Source organism: Scyliorhinus torazame, chromosome 10 (assembly GCF_047496885.1).
Source record: "Scyliorhinus torazame isolate Kashiwa2021f chromosome 10, sScyTor2.1, whole genome shotgun sequence".
Lineage (NCBI taxonomy): Eukaryota > Metazoa > Chordata > Chondrichthyes > Carcharhiniformes > Scyliorhinidae > Scyliorhinus > Scyliorhinus torazame.
Window position 1 is genome coordinate 39,006,153 of NC_092716.1, and position 19,403 is coordinate 39,025,555.

At 45.5% G+C, this 19,403-nt stretch overlaps 1 protein-coding gene across 1 annotated transcript; it reads left to right on the forward strand.

Annotated features, from left to right (window-relative positions):
* Nucleotides 1-54: 54 nt before the first annotated feature.
* Nucleotides 55-18,292, forward strand: psmd7 (proteasome 26S subunit, non-ATPase 7). Its single transcript, XM_072517952.1, has 7 exons — nucleotides 55-232; nucleotides 10,317-10,408; nucleotides 11,299-11,391; nucleotides 14,838-14,935; nucleotides 15,719-15,799; nucleotides 17,224-17,315; nucleotides 17,670-18,292. The coding sequence occupies exons 1-7, from the start codon at nucleotides 159-161 to the stop codon at nucleotides 18,094-18,096; spliced, it is 957 nt and encodes a 318-aa protein (XP_072374053.1). The 5' UTR covers nucleotides 55-158; the 3' UTR covers nucleotides 18,097-18,292.
* The last annotated feature ends 1,111 nt before the right edge of the window (nucleotides 18,293-19,403 follow it).

Genomic DNA, 19,403 nt, shown 5'->3' on the forward strand with positions numbered 1-19,403 from the left:
CCTCCGGCGCCGCCACGGTTGCCGGGACATGGATCGGAAGTGAGGTCGCGGGTGCACCGACCGTTTCCGGTTTGTGTGTGTGTGTGGGTTTCTTTTCCCCCCCACCCCACCCCCAATTCCCCTTCCTTCTCTCTGGCGGCCGCGGCGACTCGGAGATAATGCCCGACCCTGTGGTGGAGAAAGTGGTGGTTCACCCGCTGGTGTTGCTGAGCGTCGTGGATCATTTTAACAGGTGAAAAGGTTGAGATCTGGTGCGTGTGCCCGGGGCTGTGCTGGGGTGAGTGGGCGCAGGGCCTGTGGCCTCCCCTCCACACACTCGCAGACAGGCAGTGAGCGGCTGGAGTTACAGCCGCCGCCACCACTGCTGCTGCTGAGTCACAGCAGCACCTTCTCTAAAGCTGATTCTATCTGTCACCCCCTCGCAGTTTCTATCCACATTTACCATCTCTCGGTTTTAAATCAATCAAACAAAACTATTATATGTATGCATTTGGTTGCCAATATCGGTTAAAGTTAACTAGGTCCCAGGGGGAAAGCGGTATTCGCCGCCCTGATTTCAAAAAGTATTGTGTATTAAACGTCAGAATGAATGTTTGACTAATGATTTTTTTTAGCAGGAGCTGGAAACCAAGGCTGTGTAATTTTTTTTTTAAAAGGTTGGAAATCATCATCATCAGGTGCTGCTGTGAAACTGGAAAAGGAGTGAGCTGTTCAGCCCCTCCAGCCTGGTCTGGCATTCGATTACATCTGTAACTTAACTCCATCTATCCACCTTGGTCCTCTAACCCTTACCTCATGTTTAAAAAAAAACCTACCAACCCCAGTTTTGACATTTTCAATTGACAAAGCCTCCACGGCTTTTTGGGAGAGAGTTCCAGATTTCCGTGACCTTTTTGTGTGAAGGGGAGTTTCCTTCCATTGCTGCCGAATGGCATAGCTCTAATTTTCAGGATTATGCTGCCTTGCTATAAACTCTCCCACACCAGAGGGAATAGTTTTTCTCTATCTAGCTTACGTTATTTTGCAGATACTTGTCATTTTGTTGAGAATCAGTAACTAAGTATTTATCTGAGCCACTGGTGTTCTTGGGACTGGTGATAATTATGGAATTAGCTTTAAATGCTAAAAGGCTCATGATCCACACCTGTGAACTTTCACGTGGAGTCATTGAGGTGAATAACGTATGCATTTAAGAGATGAAAATGAAAGTCGCCAAAGTTCCAGATGACCATCCGTTGCTCTCCTCCTTTGTGTGAGAGAGAGAGCTGATTGGTGGTGATTTAACCTGAGGATCACCATCCCTCAGGGAAGGTTGAGAAGGCAGGCCTTCATGAATATCCTCAGCTAGTACAGGAATTGAATCCGTGCTGTTGGTGTCGCTCTGCATCATAATTCAGCTGTCCGGCCAACTGAGCATTGTGTATTAGGCTAAATGTTTGTTTCATCTGAGACAAATACCAATTTTCTTGACATTCAGTTTTATTTATTGGCTGTACAAAAAAGTTGCACTGTATGCTAATTCATCATACTGTATTATCAAATAGTGTGCATTTATACGCTACTTCAATTGTTATTGTCCCCAACCAGATTTTGTGTCGGCACATTTCCCTTGCATTCTTAAAGATTAATCATATTAGCCATAACACATCTTAAGTGAAGAATGTATTGTCAATTTTAATTCTTTTTAAATAAATGTTTATTTTTATACACAATTTCAACTAAAGGGTCCAAAGATGTGTAGGTTAGGTGGATTGGCCATGCTAAATTGGGTAAAATATCAGTCTATGCACACCAAGGTCACACCACCAGTGAATGAGATGATTTTTGTTTAAAAATAATTTTTACAGGATGTGGGGATCGCTGGTTAGGCCAGCATGTGTTGCCCATCTCTAATTGTCCTTGAGAAGATGGTGATGAGCTACCCTGAATCACTGCAGTCCATGTGGTGCAGGTACACCCACAGTGCTGTTAGGGAGGGAGTTCCAGGATTTTGACCCGGTGATAGTGAAGGAACTGCAATATATTTCCAAGTCAGGGTGGTGAGGGACTTGATGGGGAACCTCCGGGTGTTGGTGTTCCCATATATCTGCTGCCCTTGTCCTTCTAGAAGATAGTGGCCGTGGGTTTGGAAGGTGTTGCCTAAGGACCCTTGGTGAGTTCCTGCAGTGCATCTTGTAGATGGTATGCACTGCTGCTACTGTGCATCGGTGGTGGAAGGAGTGAATGTTTGTGGAAGGGATGCCATCCAGTGAAGTGCTTTGTCCTGAATGGATTCACGCTTCTTCAGTGTTATTGGAGCTACACTCTTCCAGGCAAGTGGTGGGTTTTCCATCACACTCCTGATTTGTGCCTTGTAGGTGGTGGCCAGGCTTTGGGGAGTCAAGAGGTGAGTTACTTGCCGCAGAATTCCTTTTTAAAAAAAAAAAAAGATATCTTTATTCACAGTTTTTCCAACAAATATTTTCAGCCAATTAACCCCCCCCCCCCCCCCCGCCCCCCCGGTAACAGAAAAGAGAAAAGAACAGAACAAAACATAAACATATCAATCAAACATACTACAGAACTTATACAATGGATTTTTCCCGCACATCATAACCCTCCCATATGCTTTTTACAGGTACCCCGAGGGGAAAAAACCTCCCCCCACCCCGCCCCGGGTTGCTGCTGCTGCTGACCTGTCCTGAATCCCCTGTGCCAGGAGCAACGGGAATCCCGTCACCTGCCGCCTCACAAACGCCCTCACTTGCATGTACCTGAACGCATTTCCCGGGGGTAACCCAAACTTCTCCTCCAGCGCCCCTAGGCTCGCAAACATCCCGTCTATAAACAGGTCCCCCATCCTTCTGATCCCTGCCCGATGCCAGCTCCGAAGCCCCCCCCCCCCCCCCCCCCGTCCATCCTTCCTGGGACGAACAGATGGTTCTCCCGGATCGGGGACCACACCGAGGCTCCCATCTCACCCCTATGTCGTCTCCACTGCCCCCAGATCTTTAGCGTTGCCGCCACCACCGGACATATGGTGTACCTTGTCGGCGAGAGCGGCAGCGGTGCCGTCACCAGTGCCCTCAGGCTCATTCCTTTGCATGGCATCATCTCCAGCTTCTTCCATGCCGCCCCCTCTCCCTCTATTACCCACTTACGGATCATCGCCACGTTGGCTGCCAATAATAGCCACCCAGATTCTGCAACGCCAGCCCTCCCCTGTCCCTTCTGTGCTCCAGAAACCCCCTCCTTGCCCTCGGAGTCTTGTTTGCCCACACAAAATCCATGATGCTCCTACCTACCCGCTTAAAAAAGACCTTGGTAATCATAATAGGAAGGCACTGGAACACAAAAGGAAACCTCGGGAGGACCATCATTTTAATCGACTGTACCCTGCCCGCTAGTGAGAGTGGCAACACATCCCATCTTTTAAAGTCCTCCATCTGCTCCACCAGCCGCGTCAAATTAAGTTTGTGCAGGACCCCCCAGCTCCTAGCTACCTGGATCCCCAAATACCGAAAGCTCCTTTCCGCCCTCCTCAACGGTAGGTCGTCTATCTCTCTTCCCTGGTCCCCTGGATGCACCACAAAGAGCTCACTTTTCCCTACATTGAGCTTATAGCCCGAGAAGTCCCCAAACTCCCTTGGGATCCGCATGACCTCCACCGTCCCCTCCACTTGATCTGCCACATACAGCAACAGGTCGTCGGCATACAGCGACACCCGATGCTCCTCTCCCCCTCGGACCACCCCCCCTCCATTTCCTGGACTCCCTTAATGCCATAGCCAAAGGCTCAATTGCTAATGCAAACAACAGGGGGCACCCCTGTCTCGTCCCTCGATACAGCCGAAAATACTCCGACCTCCGTCGATTCGTAGCCACACTCGCCACCGGGGCTCTATATAGGAGCTTAACCCACCTGATAAACCCCTCCCCAAACCCAAACCTCCGCAACACTTCCCAGAGATACTCCCACTCCACCCGGTCAAAGGCCTTCTCCGCGTCCATAGCTGCCACTATCTCCTCCTCTCCCTCCACCGAGGGCATCATAATCACATTGAGGAGCCTCCGCACATTGGTGTTTAGCTGCCTGCCCTTTACAAATCCCGTCTGGTCCTCATGAATCACCCCCGGGACACAGTCCTCAATTCGCGCAGCCAGCACTTTTGCCAGCAACTTAGCATCCACATTGAGGAGCGAGATCGGTCTATACAACCCACATTGCAGTTGGTCCTTGGCCCGCTTCAGGATCAGAGAGATCAGCGCCCCGGACATTGTCGGGGGCAAGGTCCCCCCCTCCCTTGCCTCATTGAAAGTCCTCACTGGCAACGGGGCTAACAGGTCCGTATACTTCCTGTAAAACTCAACCAGGAACCCATGTGGCCCCAGGGCCTTCCCCGCCTGCATGCTCCCCAGTCCTTTAACTAGCTCCTGCAACCCAATTGGCGCCCCCAAACCAGCCACCTCCTGCTCCTCCACCCTCGGGAACTTCAGTTGATCGAGAAATCGTCGCATCCCCTCTTCCCCCGCGGGGGGGCTGAGATCTGTACAGCTCCTCATAAAAGTCCTTAAATGCCTCATTTACTTTCACCGCACTCCGCACCGTAGATCCCCTGCTACCCTTAACTCCACCTATCTCCCTCGCTGCCATCCTCTTACGGAGCTGATGAGCCAGCATCCGGCTCGCCTTCTCCCCATACTCGTACGTCGCCCCCTGTGCTTTCCTCCACAGTGCCTCTGCCTTCCCTGTGGTCAACATGAGGGGCTGGTTTAGCACACTGGGCTAAATTGCTGGCTTTTAAAGCAGGCCAGCAGCACGGTTCAATTCCCGTACCAGCCTCCCCGAACAGGCGCCGGAATGTGGCGACTAGGGGCTTTTCACAGTAGGCTTCATTTGAAGCCTACTTGTGACAATAAGCAATTTTCATTTCAACAGGTCGAATTCCGTCTGGAGACTTTGCCGCTCCCTAAGTAGTCCCTCCTCGGGGGCCTCTGCATATCTCCTGTCTACCCTTAGGATCTCCCCCACTAACCTCTCCCTTTCCCTGCCCTCTCTCTTCTCCCTGTGAGCCCTGATGGAGATTAACTCTCCCCTGACCACCGCCTTCAGCGCCTCCCATACTACCCCCACCTGCACCTCCCCGTTGTCGTTGGCCTCCAAATACCTTTCAATGCACTCCCGCACACCTTGTCATCCACCAGTAATCCCACATCCAGATGCCACAGCGGGCGTTGGTCCCTCTCCTCTCCCAACTCCAGCTCCACCCAGTATGGGGCGTGGTCTGAGATAGCTATGGCCGAGTACTCCGTTCCCTCCACTTTCGGGATCAGCGCCCTACTCAAAAGAAAAAAAATCTATCCGGGAGTAGGCTCTGTGTACGTGAGAGAAAAAAGAAAATTCCCTGGCCAGCGGCCTAGCAAATCTCCACGGGTCTACTCCTCCCATCTGGTCCATAAACCCTCTAAGCACCTTGGCCGCAGCCGGCCTCTTCCCCGTCCTAGATCTGGAGCGATCTAATGTTGGGTCCAACACCGTGTTGAAATCCCCCACCCATTATCAAGCTTCCTACCTCCATGTCTGGAATACACCCGCTTTCCCACCAGTATTGCCACCCCTCTATTCTTCGCATCCAGCCCCGAATGGAACACCTGTCCTACCCATCCTTTTCTTAACCTGACCTGGTCTGCCACCTTCAAATGTGTCTCCTGAAGCATGACCACGTCTGCTTTCAGTCCCTTTAAGTGTGCGAACACTCGGGCCCTCTTAACCGGCCCATTCAGGCCCCTCGCATTCCAAGTTATCAGCCGGATTGCGCCCCCCCCCCCCCCCCCCCCCGGCCGACTAACTGTCTCCTTTTCTAGGCCAGTCCCGTGCCCGCGCCTCCCGCACTCTCCAGTCCCCCAGACGGGGGCCCCCCGCCCCGACCACCTCTTCTGTTTCCAGTTCCCCATCGGCCAATGCAACAGCAACCCTATTTCCCCCACCCCCCGCTAGATCTGTATCTAGCTCTTTTGCTCCCCCCATAACACTTCCCCAGCAATCAGTGTGCGCTCCTCCACCCCCCCCCCCCCCCCCCCAATCCTTCCCCAGCGTGGGAAAAAGCCCGCGCTTTCCTGAGCCGGCCCAGCCCCCTCGGGCGCCGCTCCTGTTGCAGCCTTATCTCAATTCCCCCATCCCCGGGCCTCCCCTCCCTCCAGCACCGGCGCCCACATTCTCTCACAGTCTCCCCATCAGATCTCTTTCCCCCATCCCCATCAATCACCCAACTCGTGGAACATTCCCTACGCATAGTTAAAACCCTGTATACAACCGACATCCCCCCACAACCACAAACCCTCAGTTTGAGTCCAACTTTTCAGTTTGTATAAAGGTCCAAGCCTCCTCAGGCGTTTCGAAGTAGTGGTGTCGATCCTGAACTGTGACCCACAATCGTGCTGGCTGCAGCATTCCGAACCTCACCCCTTTCCGATGGAGCACCGCCTTGGCCCGATTAAAACCAGCTCTCTTCTTTGCCACCTCTGCACTCCAGTCCTGATAGATCTGGATCTCCGTATTCTCCCACCTGCTGCTCTGCTCTTTCTTGGCCCATCTCAAGACACATTCTCTATCCACAAAACTGTGCAACCTCACCACTACTGCCCTTGGCAGTTCGTTGGCCTTGGGTCTCCTCGCCAGGACCCGATGAGCCCCTTCTAGCTCCAGGGGACTCGGAAAGACCCCCATACCCATCAGCGAGTTGAGCATCGTGCTCACATATGCCCCGGCATCGGCCCCCTCCACTCCTTCAGGGAGACCCAGAATCCGAAGATTCTTCCTCGACCTGTTATCCAGGTCCTCTAATCTTTCCGCCCACCTCTTGTGTGTCTCCATCTTCACCGCCAGGCCCAAGATCTCATCCTCGTTCTCCGTGGTTTTTTCCCGCACCTCCCGGATCGCCGCCCCTTGGGCCTTCTGGGTCTCCACTAACCCCTCGATTGCCGTCAGCATTGGCGCCAGCACCTCTTTCTTCAGCTCCTCAAAGCAGCGCTTGAGAAACTTCTGCTGCTCCTGCACCCATGCCGCTTGATCTCCGCCCGCCGCCATCTTGTTTTTTCTCCCTCGCACTTTTCGCTGCCTCAAAAATGCTTTTTTGACCGCTCCTAGTCCAGTCCATATACTATGGGGGGTGGACCGTGCTATCACCTTCCCACACTGGAAGTCGTCGAAAAATTTCCGTTGGGGCTCCTCTGGAGAGCCCAAAAGTCCGTTTTAGTGGGAGCCGCCGAATGTGCGGCTTAGCTCCGCATAGCCGCAACCGGAAGTCCTTGCCGCAGGATTCCTAACCTCTGACCTATTGCTGTAGCCACAGTATTTATATGGCTGGTCCAGTTCAGTATTCGGTCAATGGTAACCCCCAGAATGTTGATATGGGGCGATTCAGTGATGGTAATGTCATTGAATATCAAGGGTCTGTGCCAGGCTTAGCCTGATACAATTTAAGGTGGTTCATAGAGCACATATGACGGGGGCGAGGCTGGGTAGGTTCTTTGGGGTGGAGGACAGATGTGGAAGGGGCTCAGGAAGTCCGGCGAACCATGTCCATATGTTTTGGTCATGCCCGGCACTGGAGGGGAGTTGCGGGAACAGTATCTAAGGTGGTGAAAGTCCGGGTCAAGCCAAGCTGGGGGCTAGCACTATTTGGAGTAGTGGACGAGCCGGGAGTGCAGGAGGCGAAAGAGGCCGGCATTCTGGCCTTTGCGTCCCTAGTAGCCCGGCGAAGGATCTTGCTAATGTGGAAGGAGGCGAAGCCCCCCAGCGTGGAGGCCTGGATAAATGATATGGCTGGGTTTGTTAAGTTGGAAAGGATAAAGTTTGCCTTGAGAGGGTCTGCGCAGGGGTTCTACAGGCGGTGGCAACCGTTCCTAGACCATCTCGCGGAGCGTTAGATGAAGGTCGGACAGCAGCAGCCCAGGGGAGGGGGGGACATCGTTTGTAGGGGTGGGAGGGGTCAGGGGAAGGGGGGGAAGGGGGGTTCCTTTGGGGGGCACTTGAGCAAGAAAACACATGAATGATCCGGAAACAGACATGTACGGGAAGAATCCAATGTACAAAGTTCTGTATCTTATTGACTTGCCATGTTCATGTCTTGCCACGCAAGTTCTCTTTCTTTTCTTTGTTACGGGGGGGGGGGGGGGGGGTGTTTGTAAGGTGGAAAATATTGTTGAAAAATTCTTAATAAAAACATATTTAAAATTTTTTAAAAAGAACATCAAGGGGCAATGGTTTGATTCTCTCTTATTGGAGATGGGGCGACACGGTGGTACAGTGGTTAGCACTGCTGCATCACGGCACCAAGAACCCGGGTTCAATTTCACCTTGGGTGACTGTCTGTGTTGAGTTTGCACATTTGCCCTGTGACTGCGTGGGTTTCCTCCGGGTGCTCCGGTTTCCTCCCACAGTCCAACGATGTGTAGGTTAGGTGGATTGGCCATGCTAAATTGCCCCTTAGTGTCCAAAGTTACGTGGGGTTATGGGATTACAGGGATAGGGTGGAGGGTAGGTAGGGTGGTGTTTCAGAGGGTCAGTGTAAACTTAATGGACCAAATGGGCTCCTTCTGCACTGTAGGGATTCTATGGTCATTGCCTGGCAGTTGTGTGGCATGACATTTATTGAATAGGCTGTTTTAGGTGGTGTTGATTAATGGGAGCCAGGAGAACACCTGGTACTTGGAATAACACGTGATTTTTTTTATATCCTCCTGAACAGGCAATCTGAACTTTGATTTAGCATCTGGTGTGAAAAACTGTCCCTCAGGTCAAACACTGCATTGTTGAAATAAAAGTCCCAGAATGGAACTGGAGTTCATACCTTTCTGGCTTGGAGGGGTGAATACGGCGCGGTGGCATAGTGGTTAGCACAGCTGCCTCACAGCGCCAGGGACCTGGGATCAATTCCGGCCTTGTGCGAGTGCCTGTGTGGAGTTTGCACATTCTCCCCGTGTCTGCCTGGGTTTCCTCTGGGTGCTCCGCTTTCCTCGCACAGTCTAAAGCTGTGCAGTTTAGGTGGACCGGCCGTGCTAAATTGCCCTTTAGATTCCAACGGTCAGGTAGGCTTACTGTGTTACAGGGATAGGGCAGGGAAGTGGGCCTAGGAAGGGTGCTCTTTCAGAAGTTTGGTGCAGACTCGATGGGCTGATTGGGCTCCTTCTGCACTGTAGGGATTCTATAACCAAGCTGAGAGTTGTTGCTGTAATCTTTTGGGGTAACAGACTTAAAATGTACGTAACTTACACAATAAAAGGCAGGTGAGGTTCTCTGATCAAAGTGCATATGACAGGGTTGGGGAAGGGTGATGCTTGAAATACAGAAAGTGGAATGTTTTGCTTGCAGAATAATATCTTGCCCTTCCTCATTACGTAAATAGCAGCAAGTTCAGTAGTGTTCAAAATATTAGAAGACAGATGTTTATTAGGGTACGGTGGCAAGATATTATCGATAATGTATTACAGATCTGAATGAAAATATTCCTTTAATGAGTAGACTTATCAAGTGATAATTCTTTTTAAAAGAACTAATTCCGACTTTAAAATTATTATATCATCGCTTCCACACACTTGTGCTAAAATGTGTGTGCCACTGCCCCCGGCACTGCAATTCATTGGAATATTTTCACTAGATTAAAGAAAAAAAATGAAAGCAATGTACTGCAGGTGGTGGAACCTGAAACGATGACAGAAAATACTCGGCAATCTCAGCAGGGCCGACAGCATCTGTGGAAAGAGAAGGGGGCTAACATTTTGAATCTGGATGACTCTTTATCAAAGCTGGAGAGAACTGGAAATAGGATTGGATTTGCACTGGGGGGGGGGTGCATGGAGCAGTGTGTCAAAGGGCCTCTAGGAACAGGGAACAGATGGCCCAAGTGGTGGTGAGGGGAGGGGTGACAGTGGTGAGTTAAAAACAGAACAATGGAAGAAATTAATATATATTGATAGCAATAAAAATAGAGTGAAGGTGGAGGAGAGCGTTCACAGTCTGAAGTTGTTGAACTCAATGTTAAGTTTGTAAGGCTATAACATGCTAATCGGAAGAAGAGGTGCTGCTCCTCCAGTTTGCACTGGGCTTCACTGGAACGTTGCAGCAGGCCAAGGATGGACATGAGGGCAGGATGGTGAGTTGAAATGGCAAGCGACAGGAAGGTCGCGACAGAAAGAAAAAAGATGTTGACGTTTATGGAAGGAAAATATTTTTTTGAAATAACTTCCTTTGGACCATCACGGGGTGTTTTTAATTATTTGCTTTTCTTAAGATAATTAAATTATTCATTGTGGTAACTTCTCATTTTAATGTTCAGAATAGGAAAAGTTGGAAATCAAAAACGAGTAGTTGGAGTGTTGCTGGGTTCCTGGCACAAGAAGGTACTTGATGTTTCAAACAGTTTTGCAGGTAAGAGCCAAAATTAGTAGTGAATCTGGTAATTACTGATCAGCAATGGTTATGATTAATTATTGAGTGTGAATTATTTATAATATAGAATAGTCTGTCACAGTCCTCAGTCAAGATCTACCACTGAGGACTTGCCAAATGGGAAGTTCAGACCCCATCATGACATTTTGAAGTAATAAATATCGCTGTGAAATAGTCAATCTGGATGCAATGAATCCAGTACTAATCTCAATTTTGAAAAACAGATCATACAAAATGTGTTTGTTCTTTAGGCTGTTTGCATTGTTATGTGCAAAGCAGTAATCTCTTCCATTTTTTGAGTAGGAAACCTTGGACCTTTAGTTGGGGATTATTATGTACAGTATTACATTTTACAGAGGTGTGGCTACCTTTCCAAAGATGTGGCGATGCCGGCATTGGACTGGGTGGGCGCAGTAAGAAATCTTACAACGCCGGGTTCAAGTCCAACAGGTGTATTTGGCTTTATGAGCCAAAATTTATCAACTTTCGGAGCATGAGTCTCACCTGATGGAGCTACGCTCCGAAAGCTCGTGACTCCAAATAAACCTGTTGGACTTTAACCTGGTGTTGTGAGACTTCTTACTGTATCTTTTCAACGGTGTTAGTGTAACTGGAACTATTACCTTGGCGAAGCAAAAATCCTTCATGGCCAGCTATTGCATTTTGAACAAAATCAGTCTTGGTGCACATTTTAAATAATTGGCGTTTTTAATTTCAATTAATTTTTGGGTTGCAAAGTAAAGCCTGGTTATCTCTTCAGACGGTTATCCCTTGTTAAAATGGAAGGGAAATCCCTGAACAATACAAGTAAAACAGTTATATTAGAGATGTCTGACATTTTACCTTTTGAATGTGCTTTTCCTTGTCAGTTCCATTCGATGAAGATGAGAAAGATGATTCAGTTTGGTTCCTGGATCATGATTATTTGGAAAATATGTATGGGATGTTTAAGAAAGTGAATGGTAAGATTCCTTCTACAACAGTGGTCTCCACCTTTTTAAGCACAGGATTACGTTTAGAATCTAAATGCAGCACAAGATCGTCTCTTAAAAATTTGACTTTACTAGGACTCCCAAATGTACGCTATGCATAACACTCAACCTATTCCCGGTGTGACACCTGTGCTTGCACAATTTCTGTGATTGCTATGAAGTCTGGGTTGTAGTTTGAGACGGCCAGTCTCATACAGTCCATCCGATGGGCATCTGTGAGATGAGTGCGATACTTGGACTTGATGATGTTCAGCTGGGGAAAAGCCATCTCACAGAGGTATGTGATACCAAAGTAGGCCTTCACCTTGAATGTGCAGGATGTCAGAAGAGGATACTTCTCTCTGTCTACAAGTACCCAGAAGTCTTTGCCCTTTGACCTAGCTTTCAGCTCTAAGTCGTTTTGAAATGGTGATGATTTCCATGTCATGTCCCCTGGTTTGTTCAAACACCAGCTGACATTGTGCTGTCAGTTCTCCAATGTCCGCTTGAAGAAAAGGGTTTGAGACAAACTTAGTGATTTGTTCCACCCTGTCTTTTAACTCCTGAAATCGTCTGTTGAATTCCTTTTCCAGTTTGTTCAGGTGGTCGCAGAATTTGTTTGAATGGAATCCTTTCTGTTTAACCTGTTGTTGAATTTTCTCCAGATTTGGGAAGTGCTCAGCAATTTTGTTCTTTAACTGAGAGGATCACAGGCCCAGTTTTAACTTGAACCCGTCCATTGCATTGATCATGTGTGACAAGTCTCTGTCCCTCCCTTGCAGTTCGCGATTTAGCTCAATAAATGTTGCACTTGTGTCCATAATAAACGTCAAGTCTAGCAACCATGCATTATCTGGCTGCTCACTGTACACCTCCTTTCTTGATTTAAGAAAGGTAAAAATCTCTGGAGGTCTTTTCCTCGACTTAACCACCTCACATGTGCATGAAGGATTAGTTCACCATAGTTGGCATCAAGCTCATAGAGTCACTACACTGCAGAAGGAGGCCATTCAGCCCATCAGGTCTGCACAGCGCCTCTGAAAGGTCACCCTACCTCGCTCCACACCCTATCCCCATAACCCCATCTAAGTTTTTGGACACTTAAGCAGCAACCGAACAGGTGCCGGAATGTGGCGACTAGGGGCTTTTCACAGTAACTTCATTGCAGTGTTAATGAAAGTCTACTTGTGACAGTAAAGATTATTATTACTTAATCACAGATGGCCAGTACACCTTACCATATCTTTGGACCGTGGGAAGAAACAGGAGCACCTGGAAGAAACCCACGCATACACTAGGATAAAGTGCAAACTCTGACATCCTGCACACTCAAACAGACAGTCACCCGAGGCCGGAATTGAACCCGGGTCCCTGGTGCTGTGATGCAGCCATGCTAGCCACTGTGCCGCCCCTCAAGTAACCGAGTAATAATTTGAGCAAGCAATGTTGCACAGCTCTAGCACAATTTGAGTTGGCGATCTTGACAACAACTGTCATTACATGAGAAAAGTCACTGATCTTGCTTGCTAGCACTTGTTGATGGATAACAGTGGTAATTGACAAAGGAGAGGAATTCAGGATCATTTTTGCAAAGTGCAACAAAGCCTGCACTGACAGTGCACCATCGATTGTGATTGAAACCAGTTCCTTGATCTCAATGTTTTTCTCAGTCACGTCCCTTTTGAAGTCGTTGTGGACATCCTTGCCTCATTTTCAGTGGCAAAAAAGTGAGAAAATCCTTTTTTGTTGCCAAGGCTCTGTTTTCATTCGCACGGCATTCAATCAGCTGGGCTGTATCCGTCATGTCAATTGATTCATTAAACGACAGTGAGAATTCCACCCTTCTGGCTACTGCTAAAGCACCTAGCGGCATACTCTTGATGGCTGTCATAATTTCACCTTTGTTCTTTGAGACTTTGAACAAAGTGTCGGCAGCAACTGTCATAGCTTCCTTGATAACTTTGCCATCAGTGAATGGTCTCATGTTTTGCCAGCAGATGGCTAATGCGAAAAGACTCCTCTTTGCTAATCTTGCCTTTAGCCACAAGTTTTGGAAAGAGTGACTGCTGAGCTTTCAAAATCCCCTTCAACTCCCTGACTTTCCTCATCCGAATCGTGCTGTTTAAAGGGAAATTTTATTTGAATTTATCATGTATTGCTTGTGATGTTGTTCCAAATTACCTCTTTTACCCAAGGCTACACTCTGTTGACCAATAGTCTTGCCTTTGACATTCGTAAAAATAAATTTGTTTTCCCTTTCCTATTGGAAATGGTAGGTTTTTGCTTTCTTGGAGGTCCCTGGCTCCTCTCTCAACATTTTGTCTTCAACCAGCTTATCCCACGTTTCGGTGTCTGCGAGAATCTTGTTGCAGTCTCTCAGATTTTTGGCATTTTTCGGCAGGCAATGAGCTGATGCGCTTGTCATTACAAGGAATCCTTCGACTAGTGCGGTTTGGCAGGCAATGAGCTAAGTCGCTCATTACGAGAAATCACGAATCTTGCGCAATTTGATGCAGTTTGGCATGCAATGAGCTGATTCACTGGTCATAAGAGAATCCCGAGTCTCGAACAATTTGGTGTGGTTCGACGGGAAATGACAATTGTTCAAAACCCCGGGATTGCCCGGTCTATAACGATCAACTATTTGGAGATCACTGTTCTACAGTGCCTCTGGTTGACATTAAGCTCACATTGTACCTGCTGGATGCTGTTTTATTTTAACGGAGTGGTTTTATTATGGGTTGCTTCTTAAAACTATGTTGAGATCCTGATCACTATTAAGGTGATGGAAGAGGGTCAGTGAATCTTTTTAAAGCACAGCTCAATAAATTCTTGTTGGGCAACTGAATCAAAAGTTATTGGGGGTAGATGGGAATGTGGAACTCAACACATACATATCTTATTGAATGGCGGAGCAGGTTCAAGGGGACAAATGGCTTACTCCTGCTCCTGTTTTGTATGTTTGTACTTCGGTGAAGTGAGTGATTGAGGCCGAAAGGAGTGGATCATTGGATAATTTTTTTCAACAAATAAAAGATGCTAGCTGTTGTATATTTCATTTTGTTATCAGTTTGAGTAACAGATATCGGGTTGTTTTTCTGCATAGTTTGATGTCAAATTAGAGAAAATAAATTTAAAATGAGAAATTAAATGGGCATTATATGAATCTCCTGTTTCAAACCTGCATTTAGTTTAGGAAAATATATAACTTTTTTTTTTAATCCTGTCTGCGGACTGCCATGTTCAATGCAGAAGTTTGTAATGAGGTACATAAATTTCATTACTTGACTGGCACAAATCTCACTTGGGCATTTTTTTTAGAAGGAAAAGGTTGAATTGCAATTCACATGGTGCTGCTTAATCAATGTGTCAGGTCTAACGATTGTCTTAACAATTAGTGAATTGCATTTTAATGCATGATTTTGCATCTGTCTTAGCCAGGGAAAGGATCGTTGGATGGTACCACACTGGACCCAAGTTACACAAAAATGACATTGCTATTAATGAACTGATGAAACGATACTGTCCGAATTCTGTAAGGTTTTAGACTTTTCCTCCTTCTAATAACTTTTCATTAGTTCATGGTAAATTATACTGTTTTGGTTTGTACATTATATATGTCAGCATTTATTTTGGATGGCACACTAAATTGTAAATGCATTTTACTGGTTTAAATGTTTTTTGTTCTGAATAGAGGCTTCCATATTTTCATTAGTTTGTGACCCATCTGGCTATAATCTAAAACTTTCACTCTCTTCATTGAAGAGTTCAGTAGGTTTTGGTCCAACTTGCAGTTGCTGTTTGCCAATCATATTTTCATTACATGTGTGTAATAAAAATCTAGTGATATTTCTGGTTCATATTTTATTAAAAAAATAAGAATCTTGTGCAACATCTCCCAGTTAATTTTTTTTGCAACGTTATATTGCACATCTATTTGGATGTTAGAAGAGATGTGGCAGAAGCTTTTGTTTTAAGGCCGTTTGAAGTTAAATGGATTAACAACCTGCCAACCTTGGCTGTAACACAAATTGGTAAAGAATCTCTTAATTTTCTTTTCTAAAGTGGTGCCATTTGGAAGTTTGCATTTACGGAATATTGCAAACACAATATGGTTTATTTGTTCTCATTTCGTCTTTGTGGAATTACCAGGATAACACAGCAATGGAATACAACATACTTCCCCATTGTCCTCTTCAGCTGCAGCACTTGTACATAACAGTCAATAATTACCCAAGAATATTTATTTTCTCATCTTTTACTTTAATGGAATATAAATAACTTCTTAAGACTCAGATAAAACTATATTTTTTTTAAGGTTTTGGTCATCATTGATGTTAAGCCAAAAGACCTGGGGCTGCCGACAGAGGCTTACATTTCAGTGGAGGAAGTTCATGACGTAAGTATCGCATTATGATTTCTGAAACATGTATGTCAATGCCTAAAAGTGTAATTAATCTTTGATGGTGTTTTTTTCAGCTGCTGAAACCCATTGAAATTTGTGGTTTATAGTTTTCCAATAGGTTTCAAAATGATCAAAGTTGAATTTAAAATTAATTCCATTAGTAACTGAATTTGGAAATCTGTCCTATTTACAGACCCAAAAGTCCAAGTCGGCCATGGCCCTTTGGTTGTTCAAAGGTATCAACTCTGTGGCTTTCTCCCACATCTCCTATTGATAAGGAGGCTGCTGTGATGTTATTCAGTATTTTTTCACACACTGGGAAATGGAAATAGCATTGAACAACACTCTATGATGATCCGAGGTTATCTGAGCAGTATTCAGCTATTGGAACATTTTTCAGCCCTGCCTCCAGATCGGTGTCCAAGAAGGGAAAATAAATCAATAATTGCTAGTTCTTGGGGCTTGATTTTTGGCCAGGGCAATATTTGAGAATTCGACAATTAATACATGTGATTTTCTTTGATTTTTTTTTTTGTATAAATTTAGAGTACCCAATTATTTTTTCCAATTTTAGGGGCAATTTAGGGTGGCCAACCCACCTAACCTGCACATCTTTGGGTTGTGGAGGTGAAACCCATGCAGACATGGGGAGAATGCGCAAACTCCACACAGACAGTGACCCAAGGCTGAGATTCAAACCCAGGCCCACAGCGCCACAGTCCCAGTGCTAACCACTGGGCACATGTCACCAATACATGTGATTCTTGAGGTGGTATATGATTAAATATAGCTGTGATGCCTGCATATGAGGTGTCTCCCGGATGTTTGCTCGTACCAAAGCGAGAATCAGTATCTTCAAGAAAAGAGGGCAGCACGGTAGCATTGTGGATAGCACAATTGCTTCACAGCTCCAGGTCCCAGGTTCGATTCCGGCTTGGGTCACTGCGGAGTCTGCACATCCTCCCCGTGTGTGCATGGGTTTCCTCCGGGTGCTCTGGTTTCCTCCCACAGTCCAAAGATGTGCAGGTTAGGTGGATTGGCTGTGCTAAATTGCCCTTAGTGTCCAAACTTGCCCTTAGTGTTGGGTGGGGATAGGGTGGAGGTGTTGACCTTGGGTAGGGTGCTCTTTCCAAGAGCCGGTGCAGACTCGACGGGCCGAATGGCCTCCTTCTGCACTGTAAATTCTATGATAATCTACGATAAAGGAAAATAATTATCGGCTGGTCAGTGTCTCTAACTCAAACCTCCACAAACTCAACAATGGCGCTCGGTGAATAATATTAAGCGCAGCATTTTTTTAAAATTTAAAGTACCCAATTCTTTTTTCCCAATTAAGGGGCAATTTAGCGTGGCCAATCCACCTATGCTGCACAGCTTGGGGTTGTTTAAGTTCCGCATTAACTGTGGTATCTCTACAGGATGGAACTCCGACTTCCAAAACATTTGAACATGTGACGAGTGAAATAGGAGCAGAGGAAGCAGAAGAAGTTGGAGTGGAGCACTTGCTACGGTAAGCTGGCAATGTCGAAGCAATTCTTTGTCTCAGGCAAAGTTCAGTAAATTTCTCCCATCTCTTTGATACTGTGTTCGTGTACTTAATTTTGGTGGTGGGGTGTGTGTGTTTAATTAAATCCTTTTGTAATTTGACAATAAATAAATCTAGTTTGAACTGAAATTATAATTTGGCTAACATTTGTAGCTATAATACGGCATGTCATATAATATTGATATGCATACCCTCCCTGTGCTAAATGTGCCTTTGATTTCTTTAAACAAGTGACTTTTTTAATTATCTGACTTTATTCTAGAGTCTGGTCTTAGCAAGTCATAGTGTTCAGTTTCTATACTTGTGTCCCCCTTGCAGAGATATTAAGGACACTACAGTGGGCACACTGTCGCAGCGAATCACAAACCAAGTGCATGGTCTCAAAGGACTGAACTCAAAAATTTTAGAGATTAGGAATTACTTGGAGAAAGTAGCCACAGGGAAGTTGCCCATCAACCATCAAATTATCTACCAGCTGCAGGATGTCTTCAACTTATTGCCTGACGTTAATCTGCAGGAGTTTGTGAAAGCCTTTTACCTGAAGACGAATGATCAGATGTTGGTGGTGTATCTTGCATCACTAATTCGATCAGTAGTAGCGCTACACAACTTAATCAACAATAAAATTGCCAACAGAGATGCAGAAAAGAAGGAAGGGCAAGAAAAGGAGGAGGGAAAGAAGGAGAAGAAAGATGACAAAGAAAAATGCGAATCTAAGAAGGAAGAGAAGAAAGACAGAAAATAAAATCGTGTAGTGCTTTTTAAAAAAAAAAAATAGAACTTCAACTTGAACACTCGGTATCGAGTGGGAATGTTAATACTTCGGCTTTCACTAATAAAAGGGCCAAAATTTACAGCCATTGTGTTTGCATGGGACAGTTTTCTGTATCTGTACAATGTACATGTTCAATCTTGAAATATCATAAATATTGCTTTACTAATACTGTTCTAAGTCTATTATTCATTTAAGGTACTGAGAATAGCTAATACCAATGACCTCCAAATATAACCCAGACTTTATTTTCTGTAGTATGAGTATATCTTGGTGGCAGCACAGTAGAGGTATGGTATACAAATTGATTAACTTTAATCTGAAACCCACACAATTGAGATTTTCACTCTGGCTTCCTCTGGGGAATGAATGAATTTCACTTTCAATTTGGTTGGCTGAATGAGTGAATAAAACTAAAGCCAGAATGAGATTTGACGCTACTCATTAGTATACTGGCTTTTTTAACTTTGCACCTAGCCCACGATTGATGGGCTGAGGGAAGAGGGTGTACTGTCAGTCAGCTGAAAGGTTTTATCTTCAGGTAGTTTTGCATTAATTACCAGTTGACATGGATCTGATCACAAAACTGGCCACAATTTGAAACAAGTTAGCAACTTTACTAAGCATAGTTCCTGTGAAGATGTGAAATTTCACAAACGGACAATCTGTGATTGAAAAAAATCCGCACTACATCTATCATTCCTATGACTAACTTGAGAATGTAAGTTGCTGGCCTTGGGTAATAAAAGTATATTTCTTAGCAGTGAAATCTATTTCTTCACAAAATTATTTTACATATGAGAGTCTTAATGTAATAAAATTACCAAGAAATGGCATTAACTGCAAGATTGGGATTACGAAGTAATGTTTAATCAATGTTGATTTTAATTATTTGTTGCAGTAAATATTTAAACAGGTGAAACGTTGTCCTGGGAGTCCTTTAAGTTAGCCATGAGAATTCAGATCATAAAAAGTATAAGTCTACCCAGGGATAGTTACAAAGGGATCTCCTTAATTAAATTCAAAACAGCAATTGAAAATACTATTAAGACTAAAATGAAATGACTCATTGGGAACTCAAAAGGATATTCAAATAATGTGCATTTCAGTAACTAGTATATAATATTTTGATTAAACTCATGTATTATCATAATATTAAGGTAAAAATGTGATTTCAAAAATTCCTTCAGTATGGCACAGGTAAATTGGTTATATCAGCTGATGTCAAGTCTATTAATTCCCCCCAAGTCCCTGATTCCTCCTCCTGCTGCTGAAGTGTA